General features: G+C 36.2%; 1 protein-coding gene across 6 annotated transcripts in view; it reads left to right on the top strand.

Annotated features, from left to right (window-relative positions):
* Nucleotides 1–3,301: 3,301 nt before the first annotated feature.
* KCNT2 (potassium sodium-activated channel subfamily T member 2) overlaps nucleotides 3,302–21,304 on the top strand; it is an 87,928-nt gene continuing 69,925 nt past the window's right edge. For 5 of the 6 annotated variants that reach the window (XM_017729708.1, XM_017729705.1, XM_017729707.1 and 2 more), the window contains exons 1-8: nucleotides 3,302–3,378; nucleotides 8,907–9,006; nucleotides 11,780–11,836; nucleotides 12,534–12,582; nucleotides 13,870–13,929; nucleotides 17,238–17,312; nucleotides 17,808–17,891; nucleotides 18,464–18,558. In XM_017729708.1, coding sequence (XP_017585197.1) covers nucleotides 3,318–3,378; nucleotides 8,907–9,006; nucleotides 11,780–11,836; nucleotides 12,534–12,582; nucleotides 13,870–13,929; nucleotides 17,238–17,312; nucleotides 17,808–17,891; nucleotides 18,464–18,558 — 581 coding nt within the window. In that variant the 5' untranslated portion in view covers nucleotides 3,302–3,317. The remainder of the gene's footprint in view (nucleotides 3,379–8,906; nucleotides 9,007–11,779; nucleotides 11,837–12,533; nucleotides 12,583–13,869; nucleotides 13,930–17,237; nucleotides 17,313–17,807; nucleotides 17,892–18,463; nucleotides 18,559–21,304) is intronic. The other variant, XM_017729706.1, reaches the window with a different exon arrangement.

Here is a 21,304-nt window from a genome sequence, read left to right as displayed (position 1 = left end):
AAGCATAAACATTTACAGCTCTTGGCATGCATTTAGTGAGTAATGCAGCTCATACTTTCATTTGTGATTATTCCTGCCAAATCTATTTTTTAATACGAAATCAAGACAATTTGTAGATTTGAGGGTGCAAGATAAAACTGTTACTATAGTAAAGTGTGGCTATGGGTTTAGAATGACTTTGTAAATAGTAATGGAAAAATGCAGGAAAAATGAGTTAGGTAGCCAGAGCACAGACAGATTGGTCCCAGTGTTTTACAGCCATCAGCAGTGCTCTGCATTAGTGTCCTTGACATGAATTAGGATTTTCCTGCTATACTCTGTATTACATTAAAATGCACTACTCAAATTGCATCTTAACTAAATTATAAGAATGCAGTGTGTACTTGGACTTGGGATACTTCAAGATGCTTCTTACAGTTTGAAAGACTTGAAATTATTTCAGTGACATCACTGTTCTTTGGGTTTAAATTAGTGAAGACCACTGCCAATATGAATTTTAAAACAATTAAGAACACCACATTGTGTTTTCAGGACAATCATACAACTAGTAGTTTTTGCCACAGGGACATCAGGTATTTGTGCATTTTCAACACAGCTGAAGTGAGAGTCAGTAAAGTATAAGACCTGTTCTTTTAACTTCCAAGAGCAGCTTTTCATGGAATATTCAATGCCAACTACTTGCACAGAAAAATTCTGAATGATTAACTGACTGCAAAACCAAAATCCTTAAATTGTTCAAATGTTTCTGTCCCTGTAACCATCATCATTTTACTCCTTCAGCTTGACTTCCTTCTGGTTAGTGTGGACTGTCTTTTACAGGAAGATAAACATGAAGCACAAATTGTTCACTACAAATACAGAATAAACCCAAATCTATTCTGCATGTACATGTACTATCACCCTGATCTGCATGGTGGGCCATTTTGTCAAAAACATTTGCTTGGAATCAATTTCCAAATATCCTGCAACATAGTACTCAAGTTTTATATAAATGTGTCACGAGGAATTTCACTCCCTCACTTGAAACATACTTAATAACTTGTACTAATTAAGTCTAGAAAAATTTGTTCAAGCCCTTCACCACTACTGCTACGAAATCTTCTCAATATTTCAATGGAGGATCAGAATTTATTTTTTGTAGGTTCCCAAAATTCTCCTTTCCTAGGCTACACTCCATAGTGGGAAAAAATACAGAAAAGAGCAAATACTTGAGGTAAAATATTAACCATTAAAAGATGTAAGAAACATTCAAGTAGAATGCATGTTCTCCTTAGAAATGAAAAGCAGTCTTGGGAAAGAGCAGTACCTGGAGATTTCTGTCGTTGCCAGGGGCTCCTTCAGCCAGTCATGCTTAACTTCACTTAGTAAATAGCAACCTTCAAGAAACAAAGTGAAATGTTCTCCTGTAGCCAGAGTATCAGGAGAGTACATTGATTATAGATGTGTGATAATGTATTTCCCGCAAATGCAGAAGGCCACTACAGCTTTTACTAAAGTTTAAAAAAGTCAGGGGAAGGAGAAGGAGCCACAGAAGTGGCATTAGCATCATTCGTAATCCATTTTGCCATGGAAACTGCTGCACTGTGGAATCCCAGTCTGCTGTGAGCACAGGTTTCTAAGAAAAGCCAAGCAGACAGCTGTTGGAAGGCTATCAGAGCAATTCATAATGCTGGTGATAGAAGGGGGATTAGCTCCCACATCCTCTTTCCTCTTTATCATTAAATCATGGCCTACTGGTAACATGTTGCTTTTTTGTGATAAGTGATTAGCGAAATTTTCGTACCATAACATCCCTTACTTAAATAGCTTGTGCCACTTTGTTTCCCCCCCTGAAATATATCTTTGAAGATTAAGTGTATACACTTAGCATGTGGCAGCTGCCAAATCAGGGGAGATGATTCCCACTAGAACTGTCACTGCATTAATGACAGTAAGTACCTTGGAAAATACAGATTCTCAAAAATAAGGTTATGTTTGTTCTTCCTATGAATAGGAAGCAGTATAATTACCCATCCTACAAGGAACACTACAATAAAACACACCAAAAGCAATGACTAGTTAAAATTAACTGATTCACTGAGTGAATCACAGAGCCTTCTTTTTATGACCCTGTCCTACAAAGTGATGTGCCTAAATTTCTGGTAATAAGCAAGCATGAAAAAGTCACATTACCTGAGATGCCACCCATTCTAAGCCCGTAAGTAAATAAGCCTCCAATTCCGTAAGTGTACAGAAATATATGGTATAGACAATTATTTGAGAGACACTACTGATAACAATATATTGTACAAAAAATTGTTTCAGCAAAAAGCTTTACATGCAAGAAGGGGAAAACTAAAGTCAGGATTCTGCTAGAAAAATATGACTACATATAAAACCAAGTAGTTGAAGTACAGTTGTTTCATGAAAGAAAAGACTTATGAGAAGAAATGCTGAAATAAAATTCAAGCATGTTTATGAACATCTTTTTTCAGCTGTGCAAAACGTGATGATATACAGGGAAAGGGAGATGTAGGGAAGTAACTCACTTGTGCAATGTTACTTTATTCTTTGGCAATAATAGAACAGTTCTCAAACTGAGGCAGATTTGAGGGGAATGGAGGTAAGATGCTCCTGTTGCTTTAATATAATCAGGAGGAGAGTTATTTTCTGTACAATATTGTGTGATTACAACATGGTTTTGCTTTCAGCTCTCAGTATTTCACGGTGACAAAAAACAAGGTTCAGAGAGGGCGGTTTTGTTTGGTACATGAGCATTTGGTTATAGGTGAATGCAAACAAGTGGACTGAGACCCAAACACGTAACAGAGGTGTGAACAAGATTAAAAAAAAAAAGAATCATTAAAATGTCACTTTTACAGGAGGAAAGTTAAACTGAGATGGAAGGCTTAACTTGGACATTAAAGAAATCTTCCCTACTAACATCAAATATGAGAATGGTCATCCAGTGAAAATCCCAAAAGCATAGCTCCTTCTTATTTTGCAGTGTAGATTGTCCAAATATGTCCAAATGAGTCTGCATGTAAGGGGGATAAACGAAAGGTTTTCTGCTTGGTGGTGGTGGGGGTTTTTTGTTTATTTGGTTTTATTTATTTCAGCGTTATTTATTTCAGCTTTATTTATTTCAGTTTTATTTATTTCAGCTTTAGTCATTCAAACCTAAGCTTCGGTTGAACACTCACTGTATGTCCCTCCATTTTTATATCAAGAATAGATGATTAGAGAAACAAATTATTTTGAAATACTGATTTGTTATCTTTCATAGCCAATCCTAATACTTTCTTTTTTATTATTTCAGGGTGCAGGTTGAATTCTATATGAACGAAAACACATTTAAAGAGAGACTAAAGCTCTTCTTCATCAAAAACCAAAGATCAAGTAAGCAGCTGTATTAATTTCTGTTAAGCATATTTGTGATACTTTAAGTAAAATCAAATTCAGTTGAAGGCAACAGTGAGGTTATTATTAATTTTCTTCTGAGTTAAAATACTTAAACTTGAAAATAATGTCCTTTTAGTTCAGGGTCAAACAGTTGGTGCCGTCACCAATTGTTAAATAAAATCATGATTTTTTTTCTGTGTCGTGATCAAGTTGACTAATTTGCATGGACCTGGCAGCAATGCTCATTGACAAGTCATGACCTTGTGACTAGGAAAGCAAAGACACTTAAGATGGTAAAGGAAAAAAGCTTCAAAATTTCCCAGATTTTTGAAGTGTTCTACTCTATTAAGTATTCCTAAAACTTCAAACTTTATCTGCACTCAAAAAAAAAATTGGAAAGGAGACTGTTGGGGATGTGATACCTCAGAAATGTAGTCCTTGTCATTAGCCTACAGTCTACTTTAAATATATCTTCATTGACACATATGCCTAAAGTCATAGGCCATCATGGAAGGGAATAAGGTGGAGGAACTAAGACATTAATATTTTTATATACATCCATGCAGCTGGTCCAGGGGGGTGGAAACATGGAATATTATCCAATCTTGGTTAGAACAGTGGAGTTCCTAGGTCAGAAGAGCAGTGACTAACCTCAATTTTCTTCTGTGTAGCAGGACTGAAGTTACCTCTATTTGCCTTGCATATGTAAAGAACTAAAATTACCATAGCTTTATCCATAAAGCTTTTGACTACAAAGAATACATTTTATCCTTTGTAATACAGTTGAAATTGTTTCATGATTTTGTGTTTGGAAAAAGACCGAAAAGAGAAAAGAAAGAAGTTTTTTGATCTGAAAATACCCAGACAAACAAAACTGGGGAGACTAGATCAAGCTTTTAAAAATAAAACATACCAAAAAATCTTCTATCTGTAAGAGCTAGTAATAAACAAATAAATACTAGTTTTACATCAGAGAACTTGGTGTTTTTATTGGCTAAGCTTCTTTTACTTTGCAAGTAAGAAAGGAAGAAAAGCAAGAAAAAAATTCCCCTGAAAGGAAAGTAAAAAGAAAAAAAAGGCACTGGGCTGTGAATGAGTGACATTTTCAATATGGGCTTTGGAATTAATTGCTGTTTTCTTAGGTAGAGAATCAGGTTTAACAAAGTTTCTGGAGGTTCATCCATGGGGAATGCATTACTTACTACACTTACCTAGACACACATAGGAATCTTAATTCAGGTGCCTAAATAGCATAGGAATGATGTGGATAGCCACCAGAGCACTGAATTAAACACAAAAAATCCCCAAGCCAAAGCAGTCAGTATTAGTAAGTTCAAACACTCCTTCTGCTTTTGCAGATCTTGGTTCTTGTCCAAATACTCAGAACCAGAATCTTCCAAAAGAAAGTCTCCAAAAAGCTGCTGCTGACACAACAACCTGCCACTCAGTCAGGTGTACTCATTCAGCCCTGCATTGAAACTGGAGGAATCTCTTGCCCAGAGGTATCAGGGAGTTGATAAACAAAGACAGTAGATTTTAGTCAGCGTTCAGTGAGAGCACTGAAAACCTTCCTTCACATATTAAAGATGGACTTGCTGTCATTGAGAAAATAATTGTCAGTAGGACCAGCAAATTTTTGGAAAGTGTAACTAAATCAAGCCTGTTCACCAAACAGTTTTTTGATAATATCACATGGTTTTGCCAACCAGAGCAGTCAGCTCTAGAATTTATAAGAATTTTCTACAGAATGCTATCCTGATCTAAATCACATATGGGCCAGTAACTTGAAATATCAACTGTTTTATTAATTATTATCCTTGTTTAAACTGATAAACTGATGAAACCAGCCTTCATCTATATCTCATGTCAATCTAGTTTTCATTGAGTCTTCTGCAAGCAAATGTCTAATCAAATTCAAACAATGTAGGAAAAAATATCTTACAAAGGTGTCACTCAGCACCCCCCCAAAATAAAAGAGAGAAAGAGAAAATGACATATTCACACAAGTGTGACTTGCTTGTACTTGCCAGGACCACACACAGCATTATCACGGCCAACAATAAGTCTCAGAGGGAAAAAAATAAGTGAAGTTTCAAGTCAGTGAAAAGGGAATGAAGGATAACTATCACTAGGATATGAATTATTAGGAGTATATTTTGGTCCAGCCCCTAAAGCCAGCTGCCACTGGAATGATTTTGCTAAAAACCAACAATGTATTAGTGACTTACAAGAAAGGAATAATGGGAGGTGATTCTAAAATCCTCACCTGGTATCTGTCACTCTGTTTAGACCAACTCTCTAAATCTGACAATTAATCTACAAAAATACTTCAGAGGAAAGCACCAAGGATTTATAATAAAAGTGAAAGTCCCAGTCAGAGGCAGTAAAATATAATGTATCACTCTATACTTAAAAATGCCTGCAAAAATAGCAGATACTTTTTTCAACTGAGAAGGAAATGTTAAGATTTGACATAGTTATATTTAGTTCACAAAAAAAATAGATTTTGAAATGATATTATCAATTCTTCTTTTAAATAAGACAAGAGTATGTAACAACTTCGTTCCATAGACACAGTGAAATTGCATTCCCATTAAACGATACGTAACTGCATAACAGTGCATGAGTGATGGAGCTGAATACAAGTTTCAGGCACCACTCATATTCAAAATATGGAGACACTCTGTGCAAATGACCCTGCTACTTGAGCAATCTGGCTCTGAATGGAGAAAAAGAAATTAAATCAAGCAGACCATGTTGATTTATTGACAGCATGTGAAATACAGAACAAAAATAGCCAGGAAGCAAACAACTATGAAATGCTTGTTTGTAACAGAATAATAATTGAAAACCTGATTTAAATGCCTTCTGTAGTGTTTGTCCCCCTCCTTCCCACATTTGAAATCCTGCATCTCCATGATAGTGGAACGCATGCATTGCTTCCAACTCACAGGTGAATCCCCAGGTAGGGGGCTGCAGAATCTTTCTACCAGAGAAAAAAAAAGCATTTGTTAGGCCTGCGTTAATTATCCAAACTTTAGCAAGGGTGACTGCATATGTTACTGATGGCTGAGGCACACAGAGCAGGGAGAGGTGACCCAGGACAGACTTGAAGCCTGTTGTTACGTATTTGTATTTTAATAATCCCAATCACCAGTGATACAGAACCTGTCCTTTGCCTTGCTCTATAAACAACCCCAGCCACGAAATGTGCTCTTTGTAGATGCTGACTGGAACCCGTAGATGAAAGCATGGCTGCTTTGAAAATCCTGCCTCACATTCTGAGGGAAACAGCCATTCCTATGGAGATACCCAGAGCCTGAGTTCCAATCAGCACTAAGATTTGAGAGTTAAGGGTTTAGGGCAGCAGGCTGGAGCATCAGTCCCCTGTATTGATGTAGCCTTTAATCAGAAAAGAACCATTTTCTTTTGGCATTTAAACCAACATATCATTTCAAAGGAATGATAGAAACCAGGCCATTATCAATGCAGAAAACAAGTGTTTCACACCAAGTATAACATTTACAGAACTCAAAACCAGGAGAAAAACAACAGACTTCTGTACTTGCCTGAGAAAGACAACACAAAACTGGTTGCCTTTTTTTGTTGGTTTAGGTTTGTTGTGGTTTTTTTTAAACATTATCTGCCTTTCTAGTTGTAATAGCCTGGTTGTTAGGGCAACCATTCATATTCCAACAGACTTCGACAAGAGGGTTAGGACAAACAAACAATGCATGTTTTCTTCAGCAACATTTCAAAAAAGCTGCAAATGAGGATCATAGCACTGACCAAGTCAAATAATAGGATAACACCCCATAACACCCCTCCCTTCCTCCCTTCCTCCCTCCCTCCCTCCCTCCCTTCCTTCCTTCCTTCCTTCCTTCCTTCCTTCCTTCCTTCCTTCCTTCCTTCCTTCCTTCCTTCCTTCCTTCCTTCCTTCCTTCCTTCCTTCCTTCCTTCCTTCCTTCCTTCCTTCCTTCCTTCCTTCCTTCCTTCCTTCCTTCCTTCCTTCCTTCCTTCCGAATTCCTTCCGAATTCCTTCCTTCCCCCACTTCACTCATGTTGGGGAATAAATAATCTGTGGCTAATTACTTTGACAGAGGAGCAGGAATCACTAGGTTTATGTTCTCAAACCCAATTGCCAGTAACAGCTGTGGGACTTCTCCCAAACCACAGGATTTTAACCCTTAGTTCACAGAAATAAGATGCTGTAGAAGTCCATCCAGTTCTTATGTGATAACTGAAACTTCACAACTCAAAGTAATAAGCAGTTTTATGTAATAAACCTTAAGATTTCTTTCAGAAATTGCATGGTAAAATATTTAAGAATCCATTTTCTATTTTTCTCTTTGTATTAGGTGGAGTTTTCATGGGAAAGGAAGTAGTAGATATAAAAACTTATTTATCAGTTTTATCTGTAAGGTGCTGTTTTGAACTTTGGACTGAGTAAAGTTAAAAAAAAAGTAATATTACCATAAGATGAGTATGATTCTCTCCTTAGAAGGGAATGTATGCACACAGCTTTGGGTATGCATTATGAAGCTGTAGCTCTTAAAAGATAGAAATAATTACATTGAGTTCAGCAGACCTGCTGAAGTATTTGCAACATGACAATAAACCACAATGTCCTTGCTGTGACTGGGGCAAGGGAACTCACATCTGGGTAAGACTCAGTCAGAATATTCTACTTTGGACAGAAGGGCTCAGCCATGCAGAACTGGACTCTCAGTTTGCAAGACTAAAAATAATTAATGCTAAAGTGACCTCCAGTCACTGAACATTAATCAACTAACAGTTTTAACTTAATTAGTAAATGAAAGCTTACATCTAAGAGTCAGATGCAAATATCCACACTAGCAAAAAAGTCTGCTGAATCTTATAGCAGTACTGAGAGTTTAAACCTTAATCCTCTAATGACTGCAAAATCACATATTGAAATTCCACTGTAGTAGCTAATGGCTCCAGTTGGCAATGAAATAAATTGCCCATGTGATAGAAGTAAGTGTCCATGTGGATCCCTTTGAAGGAATCCTTTAATGCCTTTGTGCATTAAACCTATGTTTGTGGGAAATAGTGTAATATTTTGTGATACTACTTCTGGTATATCCATTCAGCTAGAACATTTCAATTTTCCCATGGTCTGTAGAACAAGTTGTTGATTCAGTTCAGTTGTGCATTCAGCATGACTTTTAGATGTTGTGATTCTTGAATGCATAGTTATTCGACTTCAACATTAAATAACTCCAGTTTAATATTTTATAAGTTGGGATAGAGTTAATATATTCTGTATGTGAAGCTACTGCATGAAGACTTTTTTAGATATTAATATTTAAGTACTGGCCGGTGCATATGCCCGCCTATGGTTGACAGTATGTCTTCTTGATGTTGCTGTATCTTGTATTTTAAAAAGCATTGCATAGTTTTTTACTACAGGACTATTCAAATTCCTTTTAGTTTTACCTTAAAGGTGGGTGAAACTAAAACCCCTGAACTTATTTCAGTATTTTCTTTTCTTTTTAAACTAGGTCTGAGAATACGATTATTCAATTTCTCTCTCAAGCTACTAAGCTGTTTCCTATACATAGTTCGTGTGCTCCTGGATGACCCTACACAAGGACTTGGATGGTAATGTTTGGGGTTTTTTTCTCATTTCTGCTCTCAAAGCATTATATAAGTTGCAAGAAATAAATTAATGAATACCTGTTTGGCATTCTTTCAACAAGGATTTGTTTTTATGTCTCACAGATATTTTGAAAGAATTATAAAGCTGGTCTTACATTGTGAATGGAAATAAGAACTAAAATAACAATATTATTTTTTCTCTTTGCTACTAAAATAATCCTGGCTCTCTCCTTAGATACTGTGCATTAGATGTAATTGTGCAAACTTAGATTTATTATTACATAACATTTCTATGTAAAGTTGCAAATGTCTGATTCCCAGTTTATGGAACAATTCTTTTAGGATTTTGCTTAAATAACTTTACTTAAAACTCCAGATCCCAGAAATGGACAGATAAATACATGAAACTAAGCTTTCATGCAGATGATATTGATGATCATTTTCTAGCCTTCTGCTTTCTCTAAACACTTCAGAAGAGTGAGACCAAAAGTACATTCTATACTCACAATGATTTATGGATATAATGCATGATTTTGCACACCAAGAACTGTCAGTATGGTATTCTATGTGACTTATTTTTTAATGTGTTCTACAATTAATCACCAAATGTAGAAGAAATTATCATTTATTTAATCCTGTTGTATTTGTGTCCTGGATATATTGAATCTCCTCGGTTTTTAATGCTAATAAGCATCACTTTTTACTAACTTACTTCCTTTCACTTGATTTGATTCTTTTGTCCTTAATGCTGAAAAAAACAAAACACATAAGAAAACGCTAAGCTTGAGATGATAAAACCAGCAGTTTTCACACAGTGTTAGGCAAGGGACAGAGTTTGATTTCTAATTTTAATATTTGAATATCAGGTAAATATAATAAGGGTAATACCAAAAAAAGCTAGTGCACAGGAGAAATACTCTGCTTTACAAGAATGAAATCCAAAGCAAAGAAAGGTAAAGAATATTTGCTTTATTCAGCAGTGAATGAGAGAAGGATATGTGAATAGGAAGTACAGAAGATGCATTTGAGATTTCTTTTGGTCAAAATTTATCGTGAGAACTTGTAAGATCTGAAAAAGGGCTGTGATAAAATTTATTGTGAGAAATTGTGAGATCTGAAAAAGGGCTGTGAAAAAATTTTTCTGAAAAACAAGATCAGTAAAAAACTACTTTTGACTCCACATATACCTTAGAATGTCTCTTCAATAAGAAGAAACAACCAGTAAAGTTTTCATAAAAAGTTGTGGAGAAGAGAAAATCCATCCTTAGAAATTTAGGCATTTTAGCAACTCAGAGACTTACCATTTTCCATCTAACCATGGTTTGTGGCATGCTGCAGTTCTTTTGTTATGAGATCTCTGTTGAGCCCAAATGAGTGTATTATACTGCATGGTTATGTCTGGATGTGCAGGACAGGTTAAAATATCAGACCTTGTGCCAAATATACTTTTGTATTTATATGCAAAGATGCATATTCATATGCCTCACACCTTTCCTGACACGCCCTTCAATCCAGGTGTATCACAATTCACCAGACAGTGTATTTATATTTTCTATATATATTATTCCCTTACATGGTGTTGTGGTACATCTGAGAGAGTAGTTGGTGTGTTCTGTCTCTGAATAACATTTGTCTGCCTGAGAAGAGTCAGGTAAGTCCTCCTGCCTGCTCACTAAGGGCCCAGTCTTAGAAACTGTGCCAGACAAACAACCGGCACCCCATTAATGCTATGGAGATCCTGAGGGCTGGATACCAAAACTCCTGCTGGAATGCATTCTTAAGGATGTGGTAATATGAAAGAAAAAATAATTTCTAGGTACTGTGTCACAGCCCCATGGAAGAAACTACTCAGCATGCTGAAAGCACGGCCACAGAAAATGTTTTCACCTCGTTGGTTTTAAAGTGACAAATCTGGGAGGAATTCTTGTCATCAGATTCATTTCCTGTTTTTCAGGAATTTTCTTTCATTCAGGCACAACGGGTGTACAGGAAAGAGCTTAAGACATAAAGCATCTTTATTAATGGGTACAGTTTAGCACTGTCCCACTCACAGTTGGTAAAAATACAGTTGTTGCCAATCTGTGGGCTGCAGATCCCTTTATTTTCTGCTGACCTTGCTTGCCAAGGATGAGCAAGGATATTTTTCATCATTTACAGATTACATATTCCCACATCCTTACATGACCATTTGAAAGGAAGATTTGTGCCAGCAATTAAAAGCAAGATAACATCCCATGCATAATAGCCAATATTTTTACTTAGGTATCACAATTTTGTACTTGAAATACTGCTGCATGAATCTCCAGCCCTCCTCACATCCTCCAAAGAGGTTATCAAGTGTAGTTTGGTGCAGTCTTTCCTATTGAGAGCGTGGTCTTTCTATCACAGCCTATCCATGGGATAGGATTTCTAGGATCTCTTGATCTTCAGTATATATTGTGTACTTAGTCCAGCTTTACAAAGTATCATTTCAGTTGTCTTGTTTTTAAATTCGAAAAGAAATCTTTAAAAAATGTAACCTGGAATGCTTCATAGTCTTTTATCTACGGATATGGAACACGTACATAAGAAAGTACAGCAGTACTTTCTAAAAGCTGCTTCACTTTTAAAAATGTCTGTATTGGTTGCCTTGGGTTTCAAACTATTGCATGCATTTCACAGACCACTTAATGATGTAATTAATATCCCTTTCCTCCCATGTGTTTTTATGACTGTGTTCCCATATACATTTGCTAATGGAAATGGACTTTGCATGGATGGTATTGGCAACTATCAGTAAGGAATTAAGCCGGAGTTGTTCCAATCAAAACTACACACCTGGAACAATTGACTGGTGAGTTCCTAATTTAAAACAGCAAACAAAAAGTCCACAGAATGGTGGGAAGGGGAGAAACACAGGAAGACAAAGCCATTTCCATCTGGAATAGTGGCATTTTGACATACAGTAGGGATGTTTCCATAAATCTCTAGCCATTACTTATATTTCTGAATGTTCAAACTGCATTTAGTATTTTAATTGTTTCTCTTTATTGCAAAATGAACTGCTGGACTGAATGCTGGTGTGAGATCTGGGTTCCATCAATGCTGACACCTTGCAGAAATGAAAAAGGATGCCCTTAATTTAAAAAACCAATTCTGAGTAGCAGTAAATGATTAAGAGGAAATTATTGTGCCATTGAGAGTGTCCCATTCCAGTGGTGCTGTATCAAGTGCCTATTAGCACTGATAGGATTTTTCTAAGATATGACAGCCCCTAAGATTTGGATACCATTTATATCATTACACAGATAGCAAAATGTTCACAAAAAAGGATTGTCAGTTTCCCACAGGAACCTAATGATTTGCTCTGGATTAGAAATACAAGACATGCCAATATTCAGTAGATAACTACTGATTTAAAGTTTTTATAACTGAGAATTTTCTTTTTCAATAAGGCTGCTCTAATTTCCATTCACATGTACAACTTTTTTTTTGTCTGAAACACCAGATTATCATTAATTTCATATTTGTTTTCTTACTATAATGAACAGGTCTCCCATTATTTGGGTGAATCGAAGCTTACCTTTATGGGGATTACAGGTAATATGTAAATGACCAATTATTGCCATTTATCAACTGCAGATTATATCGATTTACAGAATTGTAGCAGTGTTAAAGGATACTTGGAAATGTTGATAGCAGCAAGGAAATCTCATTGAACACCAAGTACAGCAAAAGAATAAAGATCAGCTGATCTGAACTGATTCTCTCTGTGAAATGTGGTTTTTTACTAAGAAAAAACTCTCTATTGAAGCTTCCAGAATAGTTATACTGCTATATTCTCTCACCATGATTGGTGCCACGCCAATACAATAATTGTACCTCTGTGTAATACACAATTTTCCAAGGGAAGAAACCCTTGATGAAAATACATTTAGAATATGCACAGTTTGAATAATTTTTGACCTAGCAGTCAGATTATTAAATTTAAGTAAAAAATACTGAGATATTTATTTGCTTATGGATACAGCCCTTTTCTGATACATTTATTTGATAAGGTAGGAATTTATATGAAAATAAAGCCTGAGTTTATCTAAGTCAGTAGTAATTACTAGGAGAAATGGATATATTTTGATTGCCTATTTTAATAATTTTGCATATTTTAATTATTTCCCAATTCATAGCATCTTTTTAAATTCTAGATTGTGCACTCTTCGGAATTTTCAGTAGTAGGGAGCATTGACTTAAAATTAGAAATCCTGAGGCTTGACTTCAGGCTCCAGCTTGATAGAATCCATCTTGATGGAATATTCCCACAATACAACATTAAAATACAAATATTTTCTATGCAAAGGACTTAAGTAAGTTTTATAGTTATTTAATGTCTATAATGATTTAAGTATTTTGTTTTACTGTTTTGATATCTGACTGTTAAAATATTTTTAAAGTATTTAGTACATAACTAACTACATTTAGTCTATTTAAGGCTGGGAAATTGAGCTCAGCTGCATTTAAATCTTAAAATTTTTCATCTTTATATTATTTTGCTGCTTTCAACTTTCTGAATTATACACAGTAAGAAAAATGTTTGCTTTTCTGCATATTCATAACATCTTCACAAGAAAGTAAAGAGCAGACTGGCTTTCCTTATTTACAGCTTCCTTCTTCTCTCTCCCTGTCATGTGAAAAGATTTTGGTGCTGTTTAGGAATAAATGAAACTCAGAAAAATAACAATATCTAAGCTTCAAGCAAAATTCTCTTAGCTGAGAGGGTTTCAGAGGATTCACAGAAAAGCTGTTTTATATAATCATTTATTTTCATTATAATGTTAATATCTATTCTCTAGAAGCTAGTATTAATACACTCATTTTTTCCCTTCACTTAAGGTGTCTGTAGCTGTAATAAGTCTCTTTGAAACTCTGTTGCTAAGTTATCTAAGCTACAAGGTAAGTACTCTTTATTACTTTTAGGTAGAATTCATTACAAAAAATAACGGAGTTAAATGTTTCAATATAAAGTTTATGTGTCTGTGCCCACACTGGTGTGCGAACAGGGAGTTGAGAAAAACACACTTTTAGAGGATGGCATATTGTCACCCAGGCAGCCCTATTTCCCAAATTTATGAGCAAACTCTCAATGTCTAAAGAGTGGAAGTCAGCAATTAAGTGCACATTATTTTCCATTGTGTACTGGCACACTGTAATTTGAAAATACATTCTTAAAAGTGACCTTGATTTTTTGATACTGATTTTTCAGGTGCACAGTTTTATCTGTCTGTCCATAATGTATTGGACACAATTGTCATAGATGTCAAAGCTGTAGCTACTCAATACATATAATTCAAGTTTTAGCCCTCTAAAACTGTGCACCAAAAAACTAGGCCAAGACAGTACTTAAAAAAAAAAAAAAGGATATGTACATACTTGTGTTATCCATCTGTGTGATGCTATTGGAATATCTTTTCAAAATGTCTTGAAATCATTTGATGTGAATACAATGTATTTTTGAATTTCCATTCTCTTTTAAAAGTTACATTTTTCTAATATAATTATTCATTTTTCTTCATTACATTTTGTTCTGCTCTATCTCTGCATTTTTAGTATCTTGAGGAGAAGAATACTAAAATCATTTAAAATCATTTATCAAGGAAAATACGAAAAAATTTGCTTTCTAAAGCCGAAAATATCTTGGGGGGATAATCTTTTTTTTTGTATTATATTTTGTATTGCTGACATTCAGTATCTATCAGAGCCACCACTGAATTTAGAGACTTTTATTTCAGTGTGCTTATCAACTGATTAGGGCATAAATGTTTTTCTTAGTGCCCAATAATGTTAAGAGGCTTGCAGTTGTCTGCTGTCTAAAAATTATTCTTCTTAATCCTTGGAGCATATATTATTTAAGGGCTGGGGGCTACAAGTGAAAATCAGTTATAGGCAGAAATAGTCCAAAATTTATATCCTGGTGTCAAAACAGTAAAGAGCAATCACAGTTTGTACTGTTCCTGAGTTTATTGGGCAGCATTTGATCCTCATCCATTCTGCTTGTGATTTGCATCAATTTCAGTGGGTACAAAAGAGGAATTCTTGGCATATCAGCTTCCATGAGAAGTTATTCATTACTGTGTGATGGATGGAAAGCTCCACTACCCTGATTTGCTGCATGCACCTGCCACAGAAGTTGAAACAATATTGTGATTCCACTCCCCATAAGGGAAAGGACTGAAGGGCTAATCTAAGGAACAACAAGAGTACTGAAATATGGTTTGGGAATCTACTTGGTGCAAACACCTCCTTCCCCCTGGTCCTGTTTTCCTAGTTTTACACCAGTCTCTCAAAGCTAAGAATGGTGTTATTTCACCCACTGTAAGGCTTTTTTGCACACCCAAGGTGACCAACTATGCCTTGGTTCCTGTAAATCTGATAGATTACTTATTTTACAGAAACATTTTCAAAACATTCACAATTTAGGTAACTCATTTTTACAAGCAAGAGAATTAGTGAGGAAGAAAACAAGAAAAAGATGATTGTGTTTGCATTGGAGTGCACATTACTAGGATTTCACAAATAACCTGTAAAATGAATAAAGCAGTCATTTGAGAGAATACTCCAAGAGATTGACCTTTCTGATACCTGTTTGATGACATATGAGAAATGATTCAACATGCAGAATAGTGAGGGCATAGTAGCATATCATGATACTATGATACAGGGAATTTTCATTTCTTACAGCTTTTAAATAAAGGGGAATGCAAAGGATGTAGCACTGTGTTTTGATGTTGATCACTTGGATCCAGGCATGGAAGGTTTACAATCTGCATTCTCACAGCCTAAAGTATTACATGAGGGTTTGTCCTTGGCCAGAATTCTGAAAGATGTCTACGTCAGAAATCTCTGTTGTCAAAACTTGTCCCAGACATCTGGCAATCCTGCATATCCCTGGTGCACAGGCACTCTCACTGCTTTGAGCAGCACCATCCATTCTCACTGCAAAAGGCAGTTTTGCAGAACTCATGATGCATTTCCATGTGGAAGCCAGAATCCTACAGCTGCACACATCCCTAATTACCTGGAGCCCATCCATACAGGCATTTTGCCTGCACAAGTAAATTATGTGACATTTCTTCTCTATAATGCAGAGGAGAAAACTCCTAACATTAAAAATGAAATCACAAAATGGTTCAGTTTGAAAAATCAGATTTGATTTTGATTTTATTCTTCATACAAGACCCCTTCAGTTTACAGCCTCATAATCTCACATGTACGTCTGACTCCCACCAATTGCAGTTACGTGGAAGACAATAATCCCTGCCCCTTAGGTATAGTGGCTTCCAGATGTGAAGAGTTAAAAATGGAGAAAGAATTTTATGTGCTATGGAGTTTGTATTTAATTTCCAGTGGCTCTGTCAGGTGGTTGTTCTTAAAGGGAAGATGAATATGTCATTGCAACTGAAAATATAATGCTCTACTGCAAACTCTTGTAGTACTGCCATGATATGTGCCACAATGTTATTGTATTACCTATGATGGAGTCCTGACACATGGCATTAGTAAAGCTGTAAGTCACTGAAGTTCAACTACCTTCCCTCTTTAATATATGGATTTTCATCTCAACTTTTAATCATTCACAGCCACTGCACAGATTTGGAAAAAAGTAGAATTATCCCCATCCTGTAGCTAGCAGTAAGCAAATTAAAAGATCAATACCACTTCATTGAAACATGTGGGAAGACCTCTCATTTCATGTAAGCAAGATCAAGTTCCAAAAAGCCCTGAAGTGTTCTGAAGTGCTGCAGGCAGAAAGAGAGAACTTGATATTGTAGTCCTAATTCAAATATGAAACACTCGATGTCTTCCTTACTTCCCTCTCCAAAACAGCTGGGAAAGAAAAAATGCAAAGTAAAGATCAAAGATAAATGCAAAGGATGGAAGGAAGGAAATTTAAAAGTATATATCTTTATATATATACTTTTATCTTTTAAAGTATCTATCTTTTTATATATACTTTATTTAAAAGTATATATCTTTTACTTGGGAAGTAAAATTATGATAAACTGCAGGAAAAAGGATCCAGAGCGATCTATGTTCTATATTCACATTTGTCATATGTGCTTAAATCTGAGATGAATGATCTTCCTGAATTTCAGGTATGGGAGAGACTCCCCATGTTCCCTTGGGATATTACGTGTATTTCTCATCCGAACTATTTGTAAGCCAACTGTGACATTGTGGGGTTTTTTTCCTTTTCTTTGAAGGGAAATATCTGGGAACAAATTCTGAGAATACCCTTTCTCCTGGAAATAATTAATGCTGTCCCTTTCATCATCACGGTAAACATATTTGAATTAATACATTTGCACATCGCACTTTTATAGCTGCACAAATACTCTTATTTTTTTAAAGTAAATTTTATTCTTGTATGGATGATGAGTTCGTGCCTATGGAAACACAAATTTGTCAACCACAAGAAGATAGTTTGCTACTGGAGTAAAGTAATATAGATAACTTTCTACTTCCTCTTCCATGGGCACAAACAAAACCAAAACCCTCCAACTACAGCACAATCAAGAAAATAAACCAGCTGGTTATTAAAATGTAAGAATCACTCATGTCTGCAGTGAAAACTGACTGTGTTCCTATTTTATCTAATTATCTTGCATGTGGTTAATCACAAAGGAAGACAAAAATGTTATTTAAAGCCAAATCTCACACTAGAAATACATTAATAGTAAGTATTTTTCCCGAGTGTTTTATTGCTGCTTGAATAGAAAAGCTCTAGTCCTCATCAGAAAAGCTTCTAATGAATTTGTTAATTTTTCTTTCAGATTTTCTGGCCAGTCCTAAGAAACCTGTTTATTCCTGTATTTTTAAATTGCTGGCTGGCAAAGCATGCTTTAGAAAATATGATTGTAAGTATGCAAGGGAAATAAATATTCCAGAGTTGTATTTTTTTAGTGTATTGTCTTTAGTGGGATTTTGGCAGTACAGTCCAACCCTAATAGGAAGCGAACCAGATCTGTATTTAGATTATACAAATGGTCAAGCATTACTAAACTGCTTTCTGTATCAAAATTAGAAAAAAGTAAGACATGAAATCTCAATTAGTAGAAATTGTTACTGTGCCAGTAAAGGAAATGGCAGTGGATGGTTCTTGTGCTACTCTGCCATTCATACACAATTGCAGGGAACTCAACCGTTAGGCCTTAATTGGGCCTTGCAGCCTGTAATTTGTAAGCTAGACATGAGCAGACCTCAAGGCAGCTTGCAATAGGATCAGAATTGTGCTGGGATGAACAAAGAACTACTTAAATAATCACAGAATTGCAGCTGGCTCTTCTGCACCCTTCTATATTATCAGCAAACTCTTAAGTGCATTTGAGTGACTGCATTTCTATCCGGGCACTGTATAATTCCTGTAGAGAATCAGATCCTGGCTCATTGGTTCAAACCCCCAAATAACACCTATTTTCCATTAATACAGAACGATCTTCACCGAGCCATCCAACGCACACAGTCTGCAATGTTTAACCAAGTCCTCATTTTAATATCTACGTTATTATGTCTCATCTTCACTTGGTAAGTGGCCAAATCCCCTCTGTTTTTATTATATATACTGACTTTTCTTTCTCTCCTACGTGGTGATAAAACAGGCCTGGTAAAAACCATGCACTGAAATAAGAAGGGTAAAACACTTCAGTGAGAGTGTTAACTAGCACCTGTACTGTCTGGATGCACTGGGTTTGGGAACAGAATGTGCATGCATGGGAAAGGAAATCCTCCTCACTCTAAGGAAGGAAATACAGATGATGCAAAAACACGGGATAAAGTAGTGGAAAATTTATATATGCACCAAGAGTGCAATCTCAGCAGAGAAATCACTCAGATGTGAAGAATAGCAACAGAAGTATATTAACCCACACCAAGGTCACCTCTCTCTGACTGCTGGGACAGAGAAGAATGTGCAATACCTCAGCCTTAAGTCTTTGACCAAGTCAGGTTCCCCCTAAGGATTACAGGGGATAGCAGTTAATAATCCTGATTACAGACAGTGTAGAATTTATTAATCTGGAGTACTGGCAGTACTGCATGGTAGGTTCGAACAACCAAAATGTGTTACTCAGAAGAATGTTTTGCTTCAAGACCTGAAAAACTTAAATTTACATCCACAGGGAACACCATTTGATTGCCACATGTTTATATTGTGCCAGAGGGATATGGTGTTAGCCAGGGCTGGAGGCAGATAAAGGAGAATACATGATCAGTCTGGCTATACAGGAGCTCTGTAGCTGACTTAACACACAGAATTCTCCTATCAGTAGTGCCTGAGAATTGAGAGTCATACTCAGGGGGAATACAGGATGGTGTACAATGTGATACAAGCTGGTGTACAAGAGGGCAGTAAAGAGAGAAGATGATTCTGTGTGGACAGGCTAAATCACCTGTATTTGTTTTGCCAGACAAGATGCCTTTAGGTCAGCACATTGATAAAGTTTGGTGTGTCATTTTGGAGACAGTGATTAGATTTTCTCTTACTTTATTTTTCTAGCTTGCCTTTCTGATGGTCACTGTTATGTGCTGCCTAACCCTTCTGGTAATAAGTGTAACACAGCACATGGCTTTTTAGAAGAGGAGTTTGCTCTAGCCAGTGGCTAAATAAAGGGTCCAATTTTACCCTTTGTCTTAGGGCCACACACCTGCATAATGACAAATGCTGCCTGTTCTAGACAGTTATGAATTTTTGTGATATTTATCTTGTGATATCTCTTATTGAACATTATGTAATTTTGTATTAATAATAAGGACTTGGACATTTTTAATTTTGCTTTTTAGTTTTTACAATACAAGGTGCTTTTGAGTAAATATTCCTTCATTTGTTTTTACTTACCTATTTCAATATTTTACTGAAATGCTGCACAGATTATGTATCATGCTCACCACCAGGCATTGTGATAACTGACAGTAAAACATGCAGGAAGTGGCGAGCTCACCTGTAATTATGTCTGGGCTCAACAGCTGCAGGTACTACTTCATTATAGTTCATTATTTACTGACCTAGGACTGACCCTGCTAGACTTGAAAATAAGCTAAGTAAGATGAAGACACCCAGAACTGCAGTGACTAAGGAAATGAAGCCCTTTTGGAATGACTGAGAATAGTAGTTCAAACATCTGCAGCTTCTCTGAGACTGTGTTCAAGCAATTGTTGCTCTTGTTTGTGTGAACACACATAATGGTATTTTTACACATTCTTTCTTTATACTACTGATTATGTATTTATAATACCCCCAAAAAATCTCTTTAAACAGTCCAAATCAATTAACTTAGTGTCTTTGCTTATGTTATATCTATGGTGAATTTGAGAGAGCGTTTAATTTTAAGAGACATCATTTAGAGCTTATATGAGTTTCTTCCTGCTGCAGAGGACCAAAGTCCATTGCTGGAATCTGTCCACTTAAGGATGTATTTCACCAGACTGATCTTTCATGTTTTCTGCAAAGGCAAGCAGTACCTAGGTCTGTTACCCCAAACACATTTGGGAGCCAGCACTTGATTTCCCCATGCCTTAATAGAGCACGACACACAAAACTTTTCAACCATCAACAGTCTGTTTTCATGAGCACGTTTTGGTTCCATTTAGAAATACTACCCTGGTCCATGTAGTACCATGGCTTCAGTAAAGCAAAATTACTAAGTCTGGATTAGTAGTTTGAGTAGAGTGCGTTCAGTTGCAGAGCACTTTCCCCTTAGAGGGTGGGGGGTCATGCTCATGGTGTGCTTTTGGCACCAATGATACCTGCCCTCATCGAGCCTCCCTGCTGACACTCAGGCACTGCGTGGATTAAATTGAAACCCCACAGCCCCCTCAGCTCCTGGTTGCCAGGCTTGTGCCATCTGCTGCAAGAGCAACATCAGCACTTTTGAAGCCAATATTGCTTTAAAAGACAGGGTGTTCTGTTCAAAGCCACCCTTTTTTGTCGGACACATAGACAGAGATGGAATGGAGCTTTTTATGGGAATGACATGATTTTATAAAAAGTCCAAGATGGTATGAAGCCCAGAAAGATTCCTCATTGACTTTGTTCCTGCCTGCATATAATATGTATTTTCAAAATAACTTTACCATAATTAGCAAGAAACCCATAGAAAATGAATTAAATTTCACCTTGTGCATCATCCTTAAAACCATCCCATACATCTCCACATCAGAATCTTATAAGTGGTGGTTACACAGATAAGCACAGTCCAGCTTATGCCTCATAACTCAGGTGGGAGCTTTCCAATGAAATTTAATAAAATTAATTATCTAAGGTTACAACTGATTG

Source organism: Corvus brachyrhynchos, unplaced genomic scaffold, assembly GCF_000691975.1.
Source record: "Corvus brachyrhynchos isolate BGI_N302 unplaced genomic scaffold, ASM69197v1 scaffold101, whole genome shotgun sequence".
NCBI lineage: Eukaryota > Metazoa > Chordata > Aves > Passeriformes > Corvidae > Corvus > Corvus brachyrhynchos.
The sequence above is the reverse complement of the archived record's forward strand: the minus strand, read 5'-3'. Positions and strand labels throughout refer to the sequence as shown.